The sequence below is a fragment of the Perognathus longimembris genome, chromosome 6, assembly GCF_023159225.1.
Source record: "Perognathus longimembris pacificus isolate PPM17 chromosome 6, ASM2315922v1, whole genome shotgun sequence".
Taxonomy (NCBI): domain Eukaryota; kingdom Metazoa; phylum Chordata; class Mammalia; order Rodentia; family Heteromyidae; genus Perognathus; species Perognathus longimembris.
In genome coordinates, this window is record NC_063166.1 from 4,031,669 (window position 1) to 4,045,029 (window position 13,361).

General features: G+C 42.7%; 1 protein-coding gene across 1 annotated transcript; it reads left to right on the forward strand.

Annotated features, from left to right (window-relative positions):
- Positions 1-5,115: 5,115 nt before the first annotated feature.
- On the forward strand, positions 5,116-13,156 carry LOC125352495 (cysteine-rich secretory protein 2-like). The gene is made up of 7 exons (XM_048347638.1): positions 5,116-5,196; positions 5,952-6,068; positions 6,588-6,675; positions 8,146-8,291; positions 8,816-8,913; positions 11,136-11,224; positions 13,029-13,156. The coding sequence occupies exons 1-7, from the start codon at positions 5,128-5,130 to the stop codon at positions 13,154-13,156; spliced, it is 735 nt and encodes a 244-aa protein (XP_048203595.1). The 5' UTR covers positions 5,116-5,127.
- The last annotated feature ends 205 nt before the right edge of the window (positions 13,157-13,361 follow it).

Consider the following 13,361-nt stretch of genomic DNA (forward strand, 5'->3'; position numbering starts at 1 on the left):
TGTTTCAAAGAAAAACAAAACTAAAGAAAATAAGTGTGCTGCCCAGCTAGCAGCTCACTGGAGTGCAGTGCTGTCCTCCGTCCTGCAGGGGGCAGAAAGCCATGCCCTCAGTAAGGGAGGTTTGGTGTTGGTGTGCAGGGAATCAACCATTCTTTCTTGTGTGATTTCCTACATCTTCCATGGCCTTGCAGGCAGCAGCCCTGGGTTCTTCGGTGGGGACGGCCGTCACCGGTGGACTCATTACAGGTGAATGTTAAGCTGGGCAAGGTGGTACCTGGCACTAATTCCAGCTGCCCTGGAGGCTGAGTGACAGGACTGGGAGGTTTGTGTCAGCTGCGCTCACATCCGAAGGCCCTGTCTCCATGGCAGAAAAAGAAAAGTTCAACACTCCCTGGGCCTTATGGTTCACAGAATAAGGAATGAAAAGGAAGTCAACTGAAGATTCAAACCTGTTCTAAACTCCTGGTGGTAGACAAGACTCCTCAGGAGGAGGCATTCCCACTGTATTTTAATTACCGTGCAAGGAGATTTTCTGCTTCCGCTTCCTATTCTGACTTGTTTTCTCTCTGGCTTCACAGGTTTAATTCCAAGGATACCTATCTGGGACCAGGCACCTGATGAATACTGTTATGATGATGCTATTTACTGGAAGGTACTAAACAGAATTACAAACAAATGTAAATGATGATGCTGTTAGTCAACACTTACTCACCTTGATGCGTAAGAGGTGTATGTTGAAAGTAGACAGAATACAGGCAATGTTCCCATCAGTCAAATGGCAGACTTGAAAGAAAGATACTAAATCTAAGTAACACCGTCTTCGCATCTTGATAGAAGTTAATAGAAGATGGAATTATCTATTAAGAAGCCAAGAGAACATTAGTATTAGGTTTAGTATCCTTATTTCATTCCTCCCATTTTATGAACACGAAATCAAATAATTGATTTCCTAGTGAGAGAGCTTCATCATGGTATTTCCCCAAAGCGGAAATCAAATGAGGGAAAGAGAGAATTGAAATATTTATTCTTTAAAATCAGTAAGGGTGGGCTGGGGATATGGCCTAGTTACAAGAGTGCTTGCCCAGTATACATGAAGCCTGGGTTCAATTCCCTAGCACTATATATACAGAAAATGGCCAGAAGTGGCGCTATGGCTCAAGTAGCAGAGTGCTAGTCTTGAGCAAAAAGAAGGCAGGGACAGTGCTCAGGCCCTGAGTCCAAGCCCCAGGACTGGCAAAATAAAAGAAAAAAAGAAAAGAAATGTGTGTGTGTGTCTCTGTGTGTGTGTGTGTGTGTGTCTGTGTGTGTATGTGTGTCTGTGTGTGTAAAATCAATAGGGGTCCTGAAAAACAGAGAGAGATAGGATTCTCAGTGTAAAAGATAAAAGCAAGGAGTGTTTAAGGTTGAAGCTGATTGGTGGGGGCATCTTAAAAATACCCCAAACAGCAGTCTCTTCCTGTCTGGCACTTTCTACCTATTCATTCCAATGACATTTTCTCTCAAGGGATTTCCTGCACAGACGGAGCAGGGCACGTTCACAGGAGCTTTTGGCCAAATTATCAGGGGTTATAAACCGATAAAGCACAATTTCTGCGTTGGTGAATAAGATTTATATTCTTCTTCTTTTATTTGATTGCTGATTAGACTATGCTAGAATATAGCTCACTAATAGAATATTGGGGCACATCCCTGAGTTCAAACACAAGTCCCCCCCCCCAAAAAAAACAAAAGGATACAAACCAATGTGGGAACCAAATAAATGAAAATATATATCAGATGAAGGACAATGAGACTAGTGGCTACTAATATGAAAAATACTATTTCAAAAGAGTATTAACTGGTATTTGTGCAGTCAGAAGTACAGGTTAAAATATACGCTCTTCTTACCCTCTGTCTCCTCAAATTTCTCCTTCCTACAGAGAAAGCAGATATTCCATCCTGCTCTCAGAATTAACAGTAAGTGGTTATACAATCTCATGTGAATAGTTTACCATGCCATATGGCATAAAATGGATACAATTTACTGAGAATGTTATCAATAGTTTTTAAAGTTAACGTAAATTACAGTGCTGTTGTGCAAAGTATCATATTAATTTACCCTTAATGATTTTTATATTCATACTGTAAGTACATAATATTACTTTACATTTGCCTGACTTTATAATGATAATGACTACCTTTAGTGAAATTGAAAAAGTATGGCTATCTCTTTATGCTTTATTTTCCCACATCATTGGTTCCTCCCCCCCGCCACCCCCTCCCCCCCGCCGCTGTTAATAAAAAAGCTTATGCCCTAATTTAGATCTAGTCTTTCCTGAGGCCAGAATAAAGAACAAAGTGAGATCAAGTGATCTCTGAAGTACCAGACTTTGAAGTCAGGCCCCACTTTACCACGCGAACCCCACTTTACCACATAAACCTGAGATAAGCAGACCCTGTGAGCAAACCCAGGACAAGCTTATTAGGGCCCAGCCGGTCAAGAACTCTAACCGCTGGGAATGCTTAACTCTAACCACCCCTAGAATGCCTCGAGCCCTGAGCCAATCAGATTTGTACTCGTGTCTGGGTCTTGCTTGCTTGAACACCGGATAGCTGTAACTTTGTTTTTTGCCTTTATAAGCCCTGTGTAATCGCAGCTCAAGGTTTCCTCCTAACCTCAGCTGTATCGGTGGGTAGGATGAGGCCTGAGTTGCAGCTCACTTGAATAAAGCCTTGCCTTGCTTTTGCATTTCGGAACATCTGAGTCTCGGTAGCCTTCTTGGTGGTCGTTTCGCGACTTGGCATAACACTGTACTACACAACAATGACCTTTTTTCTCCCAGTTGAGTCTATGTCTCTTTCAAAGTGCATCAACTTTGAAATCATAACTCAGAAAAGCCTAATTTTCAACATCTCTTCAAAACTTGGTAGTAGCCCAGGTGAACAAATCCAAGCCATAGAATTCTTCCTGCAAAATATAAGCAAACTTACTAAGGTATGAGAGTTTGTAATATAGCACTTTTTAAAAAACCAGAATTATCGGTGAATGTTTATTTCTTTCCCTTTCAATCGTTTCCCACATCTTTAGAATCAGGAGGTTATAAGGAAAAAGGATTAATAAAAAAAAAAACATAGTTGAAACTCAGTGCAGCTCCAGAAAAACATAGACAAGTGGTTGAGGATTTTTTTTCCTTCCAAAGATTAGACGGTGCCAAACATTCTCGATGTGGAAAATCTTTTCAGAGCTGTCCAACGGTTTTATAGGACAGCAGGCTACCCAGAGAGCAGAAGAGACAACTCACCCACCAATGCGTTATTTACTGAGAAAAGATTCTGTGGCAGATGATAGAAAGATGAGCTTCCTAAACTGACTGTTCTTGTCAATTCATCTGAAGATTCCAAAGCTTTTGTGATTGAGTAATGTCAATAGGCACAGTGAGATACTGAATAGCTTTGTAAAATACCAAAAATATTATAAACGACCTTTATATTGTGGACCATCAAGGACTGAACAAACTAGAATTGGTTAGGATTTCAGTTTGTCCCTTGTAGTTGATGACATAAAAAGCATAAGTAAAAAATATTCCTTGTAATCACTAAGGTGGTTGTACATTTCTTCCTGGGTATCTTACAACAATCGTTTTTGTTGTTTGTAGGGCTTGAACTCTGGGCCTGGGTGCTGTCCCTGAGCTCTTCAACTCAGGGCTAGTGCTCTACTATTTTGAGTCACAGCACCACTTCCTCTAGGAGCAATCTTGATTCCAGTAGAGTGTAAAATAAGGAACCATGGTTCTACTTTCAATAGAGAACAGCATATCAAGCAATGGCACCCATTGAAAGAAATTTTCCCCAAAAACCGAGGTGCAGGACAAAAGCCAGCACCATGCTGAAGGAATCTTGCTTACACCTCATTTCATTTCTGCAGAGGAAATGGTAACAGAACAGTGTGGAAAACAGGAGGTGTACTTTCCTTACCACGTATAGCTGTACCCAACCATATTCATCACCTTCCTCATTTTACTTCTGGTTGCTCCTATTAAAGGCAAGGTTGGCACAGCACAGCCCCAACTGCCCAGTGCCCCAATTCTCACTAAGTTGTGGGTTATGTAATATCCCACCATGCTGGGAAATCCCGCCCTGTGCTGCATGACTGCCGAGCATGTAAGAGGCTGCCTGGCATTAGGCGGGGTCAGCAGTAAGGGAGGGGCAGACTGGGAAGTCCCGACCCCCCAGACAGCCAAGGTGGCACTCCAAATTTGTCTGGTGATTGGAGGGGGCCGGGCTTGAGAGCCTCGAGTATATATATATATATATAGGCTGCCTGGGCAGCTGGGGGAAGAGAAGGGAACAGAAGAGAAGAGTGAGGAGGGTGAAGAAAGGAGGAGGAGAGAAGACGTGAGTGAAGCCGGTGTGGCCGGAAGAGCTGCCGGAGGAGCTAAGCGGAGCCAAACCCAGCCCGCAGGAGGAGCAGGGTGTTGTGGGTCTGCAGCCTCAGGCCTGAGGGAGTGTGCAAGGCCTGCAGCCTGAGGAGGAGTCCCAAGCCTGAGGCCTGAGGTAGAGTCCTGTGGTCTGAGGTGGAGTCTGGAACCTGAGGCCTTAGGGGGATTTGGGAACCTGACACCTGAGGGAGAGTCCAGAGCCTGAGGCCTGGGGGAGAGTCCGGAGCCTGAGGCCTGGGGCAGTCTCCCGAGCTTGAGTCCAGTAGACAAGCCTAACATCCTTGGGGAGGCTTGAGGCTTAAGCCTGAGGAGAGGAGAGGCCTGCAGGAAGGAAGTTTGCTCCTCTGGAGGTTTGGCGGTTTGGACGCTGAGGTAGTTGAGGATTAAGGAACGGAGGCTCAGAGTTCAGGTCAGGACAGGTCTCATGTCTGGTTTCTTGAGTAGCTAGCCCAGGACAAGTTAGTCACAGGCTAGCATGTGGAGATGGAAGGCTGCTCTGGTTCTGAGTTTTAGGTTATGAATAAAATCCCTTTGTAAATTAAACCCCTTCCCACCATAAGTTGTTCCATAATGGATTATTGTCGCTCTGTGAATTTGTCTCCAACGTGTTCCTTGGGATAATTTAGACCAGGACATTGTATTCTTCCCTCTCTGTCTCATATGTTGTGTTCATGTCAGCGCTTTGTCTGCTTTGCCTCAGTTTCCAGCCATGGCTGCTCTCCCCATGCTGATGTTTCTCTTTACCATGCTGCTCCCAGCGTTACTCACAGAGGCCAAGGTGAGGTTACACAGAAGATCCTTCCAGAGCTTTATGACTCCTTTGTGGGTTGGGGAGCTGAAGAGGAAAGAGGCTGCATTGGGAGTGGGGGGGGGGGGGGGGGAGGTGGATGGCCCTGAGCCCATTGACTGAGGGAAGAAGGGAAGTGCTGCCCCTTGTGGCAGTCAGCAACCCTGCATGGCTAAGGAGCGCTCCCAAAGACAAGTCTGAGACTGAGGACAAAACTCTTCACTACAACTATTTAAAAAGAGATGTATTATCATCACCACTATTATCTTTCAGTAGTGGCACAAGCCGGTTTATCAGTATAATGCATCTTGATCAGGGTCACCCCTTCCATTATTCTCCCAATCTGCCTAACCCCATCCACACCCTTAGGTGCCATGGTTCACATATGGATGTAGACTATGTATTTACCCACCCTTCCACTCACCATTCTTCTGGATTTCTCCCTGTAGTCCCCTCTTTTCCCAGACAATATGTGTTTTTACTACCCAGTATTCATTTTGTTGAACTGTTGTTTGGTCCTTCAGAGGATCAGCACCACTGGAATCTTGATGGTTCCACACTGTGACAGAACCAGATAATATTCCTTTGGATAATGTAATGCTGGTGTGAACAATCCCCGTAGCTATTACAAAATTTTAAGGCAATTTTTTTCCTCTTGAATCTTCTTAGTTATAGTTGTTTGTCATTTCCAACTATATATATATATATTTTTTTTTTCCCCAAAATAACATCTTCTTTGCCTTTAGGACCCAGCTTTTGCTACTTTGTTAACCAATCAGACTCAAGTGCAAATAGAAATCGTAAACAAACACAATGAGTTGAGGAGATCAGTCAAACCCCAGGCCAGCAACATGCTGAAGATGGTAAGAGCCAGGCCTTTGGGTGGGCTGGGCTGGCAGTGGGCGGAGCAGGAACTTGGTGCCTTACCATGGTGCTGTCTCTGAAATACTATTTAATTTTAACTCTTCTGTGGAGAGAACTATATTTCCTTTATCGAAATGGTTCAATACCATATTTGAGTTACATTATAGGTTATACTATATTTTATTAAACTGGAAAGGTGGAATTAGGAATCAATCATTGGGCATCCAGAGCGAAGCCATTACACTTTTTCATTCTCAGTTTGAAATCTAGATACTGTCCTCTTTTCTTCAGGATTAGTGTCATTATAAGAGGAAAAACTCCTTTCCAGAGCATACCTGTAAAAACTTGTGAACCGAGTAACGTCTATGCTCCCATATGAGAGAAATGGGCTTTAGGTACGGTTGGAATAATCCAGAGCAGTTTACCATGGAAAAAAATGGAATATTTCACATATTAATCAATGTTTAGAGTGGCAACATTCCTTAAATGCTAGTGTAATTTTTTTCTTTCAAATCTAGCAATGGAGCTTAGAAGCATCTCGAAATGCACAGAAGTGGGCAAATATATGTATTTATAAGCACAGCAATAAAGAGGATCCAAAACACAGTATGTACATCAGCAAATGTTTGTTGAATAATTGCAATAATAGGCTTTGTTGAGTATTATGTGAAGAAAACCTCATGCATCAAGGCTAATTATACTTCTGTTTTTGAAAGTCATTTGACCATTTGGTCTGTATGCACACAGACAGCTAATCATGGTAAGAACAACTTTATCTTTGTCATTTCCACTATGCAAATAACTTGGATGCATTTATGCATCTGTTCCTCTCTGCCAGCTCATGAGCAAAGCCGATCACACATGATATGCTTTATAATTTTTAAATTAGAAACAAAGATTTGAGTAATAAAAGTCATTTGCTCAAGAACATACAGAACTAATGCTGTCTAGGGTTTCCTTGTTTCTAACCCACCAATCTTTCATCATATGGCATAGCTGGTGTTTCAAAATCAGTTTTGGTATTCACAAACAATACTGCATTAGCTCTGATCATACAAAATAATATTTTATCAAAAAGAACTGAAAATACTGAATTATGCTTCGTATTTTGAGCTGGCTCTAAAAAATAACATCCTAAAAGATCAAAAATGATCATAGAAAAAATGCGAAGTATATACGCAGAATTCATTTGCACAGTAAATGCATAAAGACCTCAAGTTGCTGGAGGAATAATCAAAAAATAGGAATGAACTTTAAAAAAAAAATGATGGGATCAAGAACTTTGATGCATGAACTTTACACAAAAAACATCATCAAAAATTTTGTAAATGTATATGGACAAGTCCCACAGGAAATTAGATCATCATTGCTGTGAGCCTCAGTAATGCTGGTGAGACAATGAGAAGAGAATTACACAGAGAGGTGACCCCGTGCGTGTGACGTCCAAAGAAGGCTTCAAGATCCAAGTGTAGTCAGCTAACTCTTCTTAAAGGAAACAACAGCAATTAGGCAGCACAGTAAAGCCAGCATTTCCTTTTACTGAAATGTAAACATTGAGTGTGAGGCTACAAACATCTAGGGAAAACTCTGTGCAAGATGCAGACTTGCTTTCCCATTTCCTGAGCAGGAAAGACACATAAATTCTGAAAAGTTATTTCCTTCCTGTTGTCACTTAGCTTCCATGGGATTATTAAAGTGTGCCTGAGGGCTGGGAAATAAACGCCTTTGTCCCCCCACCCCCAACTACTAAGCATTATTTTCAAGGTCCCATTTGTGGAAAAATCTCTAGATAGGGGAGGGTGTAGACGACAGGGTCAGGAGGGGAGAGAGTACAAGTCTGTCCTTTCCTTAGCAAACAGGAGTGCATGGAAGGATAGAAATTTTAAAGAATAAAGTCTCCTCACCCTCCATGTGTAAAGCAGTTCCATCTTCTCAGCTGTTTCAGAACTTATAAAGAAGGAGGCATCAGTGTTACATATCGGGACAGTTAGCAGTTTTGGCGCCTCTCTGAAAGGAAGCACCTTGTGATAGGGGTTACCATTTCATTTTCCTCACAAATGACCCATTCCTTCCTAGGAACAAAATGCGGCGAGAATCTCTTCAGGTCCTCTGGCTTGAGATCTTGGTCATATGTGATGCAAAAGTGGTTCAATGAAAGCACAAACTTTACCTATGGCTTGGGACCCAAGACTCCCAGTGCTGTCGTTGGGCATTATACTCAGGTAAGCGGTGTGATTCCAAAATACCTTGGCCTAAACGGTGCTAATACCGGATGCCTCTCGTGCCCACATGGCTCAACTTCAGCCTGCAGGTCCGAGCTAAGCACACTGCATTGACATTTGACTGATCCTTCTTCCATAGTGTGAAAACTTCTTGGCAGTGACACATAAGTGCACCATGTTTTACCTACACTACAAATGGGGAAAGCGGTGAATGGATCTGACAAACATGAAGATCTGACAAAAATGAAGAAAGAGATTTCTTCATTATTTACATTTTGTTACGTTTATATTTCTATTGACTAAGTAGTTGTACAGAGAAGTTTCTGTCTGCCATGTCACTTTATGGGCACAAAGCATCATAATAAAAACTGAAATGTTTTAAAAGCTTATGCCTTGTTCCTTGATGTTAATGATCTGCAGAGCCCATGACTACAACTATGACAGGAATATCTTAATGACACATTTGTTTCTACTTGTATTTTTAATGCGTCCTCCCTTGTTTTTTTGTCTATTCTCACTTTTAGCTCGTCTGGTACTCAACTTACCAAGTTGGATGTGGAGTAGCTTACTGTCCCAGTCAGAAAACTATGAAGTACAACTATGTCTGCCAGTATTGCCCTGCGTAAGTAATCATTGGATAGTCCACCGTTCCTCATCCAGTCTATAGTCAGATTTTTAAACACTCCTCTGTAATGAAAACAGAATAGACAGGGGATAAAAGGGAGGATACTTTTGTAGGAAATTTCTTTTAAGACAGACACACATTTCACTTCTCAGAGACTTGAATATAAAACCAGAAGTTCTCATTCCTCATTTAAAACAGTTTCATTGGGGCTGGGAACATGTGCTAGTGGTAGAGTGCTTGCTTTGCATGCATGAAACCCTGCATTCGATTCCTCAGCACCACACATATAGAAAGAGCCAGAAGTGGTGCTTTGGCTCAAGTGGTAGAGTGCTAGCCTTGAGCAAAAAAAAAAAGCCAGGGACAATGGTCAGGCCCCTAGTTCAAGTGCCAGGACTGGCAAAGGAAAATGAAGTCATTTCTCTCAATCCCCTTTTCCTAAGACCAAGGGTGTTATGTGTATTTCTCTAGACCTCACACCGTATGTGTTTGCTAATTTCACACTGCTGTCTAAGCAAAGGTCAGACTGAAAGGAAGGGGGGATACAGTGGCTTCAGTTATGTCTTCTCTCTCTCTCTTTGTCTCTCTCTCTCTACCTGTATATATATATATATATATATATATATATATATATAAAATACACACATATATATACAAACCTATGTATGAATATATATATATATATATCTGTGTGTGTGTGTGTGTGTGTGTGTGTATATAAGTAGTGTACACTAAGTCTTTCTTGGTAAGAACACTCAAAGGAAACCCCAACCTTCTCCGGAGGATTTGATTCATAGAAAGAAGCATGCACTTATATCAAACAGAATCTTTAAAGTCACTATAAAGTCCTCTGTACATATATAGTCACAATATGCCTGCTAATTTTCTTTTCTCAATGTGGGAAATTCCTTACCACCCATCCTGAGAGTTCGTAGCTAACCCAGATGCCTGAAGACTCCAGCATGAGTGTAACCCTGAAAGTTTTGTTGTGTTTTTGTTGGTTTTTTTTTTTTTTTTTTTGGCCAGTCCTGGGCCTTGGACTCAGGGCCTGAGCACTGTCCCTGGCTTCTTTTTGCTCAAGGCTAGCACTCTGCCACTTGAGCCACAGCGCCACTTCTGGCCGTTTTCTGTATATGTGGTGCTGGGGAATCGAACCTAGGGCCTCGTGTATCTGAGGCAGGCACTCTTGCCACTAGGCCATATCCCCAGCCCCTGAAAGTTTTTTTTTTTTTTAAGTAAAGAGAAGAGAAAGGCTCTGAGAGGATGCAGCTGTACATGAGCTGTGCTGTTGGAACGAGGTATAGAAACCAAGCTTAGGAAGTAAAACCTGGAATACCTGGAAGTAGCAGAGGAAAGGGAACTTTCCAGCCACTTCTTCATCCTTCTCATAGTTGTTTCCAAGTGATGGCACATGCACACATATACACACACACGCAAGCATGCACAAACGTGTGCGCAAGCATCAGTGTCCTGTGCAGGGGACAGACATTTGATTGCACTGCCTGGGGCCTTCACTGCACTTCGTGGTCCTGAGACTTAGACTCCTACACACAGTTAGCAAGTGGCACGTAGAGTTCATCAGTCAGATACAGGTTAAACTATATAACATGATTACAACTTTGACATTTGTGTCTTTTACCTTTGTTCTTTAGCATCATCCCTGTGTTCATAAATATTAAAAACAAAAACCATCGACATGCCACCTCAGAAAAGCTCAAATGACTTTCTAAGCACATAGTCCTAACCACACACAGCTCTCTATCCATGAAAAGAAAACTACATGCTTGATGGATCTTTATTTTTCCATATGAGAGAAATGATGGCATTTTCTCATGTTTCCATCACGGCATGGGGAATAATGCTGAGTGTTTTTCTTTATCATAGCCATGAACCCCCAGACCCCTCTCCTTTTAAGGGTAAGGGCTTTGCTCCTAGCAAGAACTATGGGTGCAATGGCTTAGCAACTTGACCTACACCACTGGGTGATGAGAGCGTTGCAATAACAAAGCAGACTCAAAAGACCCTCAGACATCCGTGATCTCTGTTTGTTCAGCCTGTGAAATCGTGGTCAGAGACAGGTCCAAGTGTGAAAGTACTTTATTAATTTGGATTGTTGCCTGACACATTGGGAAATCACCACTAAAAGCCATAGATAACTCTGTGTATATGATGACTGGTGTCCTCCCAGGTAAACAACAAAACATTTGTGTTTTATATTTCAGTGGAAATTTGCCGAGTAAGAAGACTAAGCCATACCAAGAAGGAACACCTTGTGCCAGCTGCCCCAATAACTGTGAAAATGGACTATGCAGTAAGTCTACCAATGACCTTAGCTTTGTAACTTCCCCACACGTTATCAACAAATGCCCCCTGCTAAGAAATTAATATGGCAAAAGTGGCACTTGAAAAATCAAAATGTATAATCCTAAAGATGATGTTACCTCTCAGCAAATATTATTTTCTTTGTACCAATGAGTACATTATGCTCATCTACTATAGTGTAGTAAGTAGAACACTTAACAGTAGTGTTTGCTTTAACAATTGATCATTTGCTGTAGACTTTGATAGTAGTTTGTGCGCACCATAATGACAAGAGCCAATCTGTACATAACTTTGGCTCATATTGTTGGAAAGGAGTGGACAAAATATCATCTAGTAGGTAGCTCATATCTATCAACAGTCTGTAGTAAAAGAAGAAAAAGTCAATTATTGGAACTGGAGTCCGGTGACTTATGCCAACAGCCTAGTGGCTGAGCAAAAGAGAATTGTGGTTTGAAGCCAGCCTGCATAGAAAAGTCCATGGCGTCCAAGATAAATTGATTAGCCAACTCTGGGCTGGCCAGCCAAAGGAAGCAAGCTGAGCAAGAGTGGGATGTCCTCAATTCAAGCCCCGCTTGCAAGTGTGTGTGTGTGTGTGTGTGTGTGTGTGTGTGTGTGTGTGTGTATTATAGGCTTTCTATGGTAATGAGAGTTTTATTAAAACTATTCTGAATGAGCTGGCCTGGCCTGCTCACTAGGACTGTGACCTTTCAAGGGCATTCCCCTTAGCTGCCATTCTTCCAGGCTCACTTGTGCACCTGTGATTCACAATATTGACATCAAGCAATATAGAAACCCCTGAAGGGGAAAAGGAGCACAGTGTTTGAGTCTTGGCAGGTTGAGAACTGGAGAAAGGATGCTCCCGGGTGACATGGTTGAGCTGCTGGGTCCCTTCCCTCAGATATCACATGTGTGGGGGTGGGGAGTACAGGAAGTTCATATCCAAGGCTAACCAACCTTTCAGATGGCAACAGGATGGGGGCAGTGTCAAGTTTATTGCGTTTGAGGTGTATGAGGTCCACCCAGACAGAGTCTGGAGGAAAGAAGCATCTTAATACATCTGCCACTTTACATCCATCCAGAAAGATAACTTTCTGTAAAAAGGGGTGAGAGAAGTAATTGACCGCTACCTGCTCCAAACAGGGCTAGTAAGATAAAGACAAGTTTAATTTAACAAAATGTTTAATATACAAGGTTAATTTAATAAAATGTTTAATATAATTTTGTGTGCACTACTATTGAGGCTCGAACTCAGGGCCTAGACACTCTCCCTTAGCTATTGCGTTCCAAGTTGGCACCCTGCCACTTGAGCCACAGCTCCACTTCTGACTTTTTGCTGGTTAATGGGAACTGAGAATCTCACAGACATTCCTACCTGGGTGGGCTTTGTGTTGTGATCCTCCAAGCTCAGCCTCCTGTGTAGCTAGGGTTCTCGGCTTGAGCCAGCAGCACCCTGCCAAGCTACTGTACGAATTCACGTGGCTCCCTGTGACTAGTGACTGTCCCTATCAGACTCTGTGGGTGTGGAGGTGTGCCTGCTTTCTTTTCACTCTGCTTGCTGAGGGATAAAATTTGCTTGATTCAAAATTGATCACTGGATTTACGTTCAAAAAATGTGTTGGGTTAGTCTGTGACATGGCCCACGCCCCCTTCCAGGGCCCTCCTGTCATTACAAGGGCCCCTCAGCCTGGAGGGACCCTGTTAGCCCACTCCCACCTTCTCCCCTCTGTGTTGAACACATAGATGGCTTTGTTACCACAATGGCCATATGGTAACTAAGCCTGTTTTCATTGCAGCCAATGGTTGCGAGTACGAAGATCTCCTGAGCAACTGCGAATCCCTGAAGAAGACATTGGGCTGTGACCACGAACTGCCGGTAGAGAAGTGCAAGGCCACCTGCCTGTGCCAAGACAAAATCCACTAACCTACCCAGCCTGCCCCTTTCCGGTCTCCATGGAAACAAGGGCGGCATCCTGCAGCCGTGGCCTACCAGGGGAAAGCTTAGGGATGCTAAGCACAAATCTGGGAACAAGGGATAGCACTTCTTTTTCGACTAGATTTCGACACACATCTCATACTGCAATTGTTAACTAAAGTGGCACAACCAACAATGACAATTTGGGCTTTGT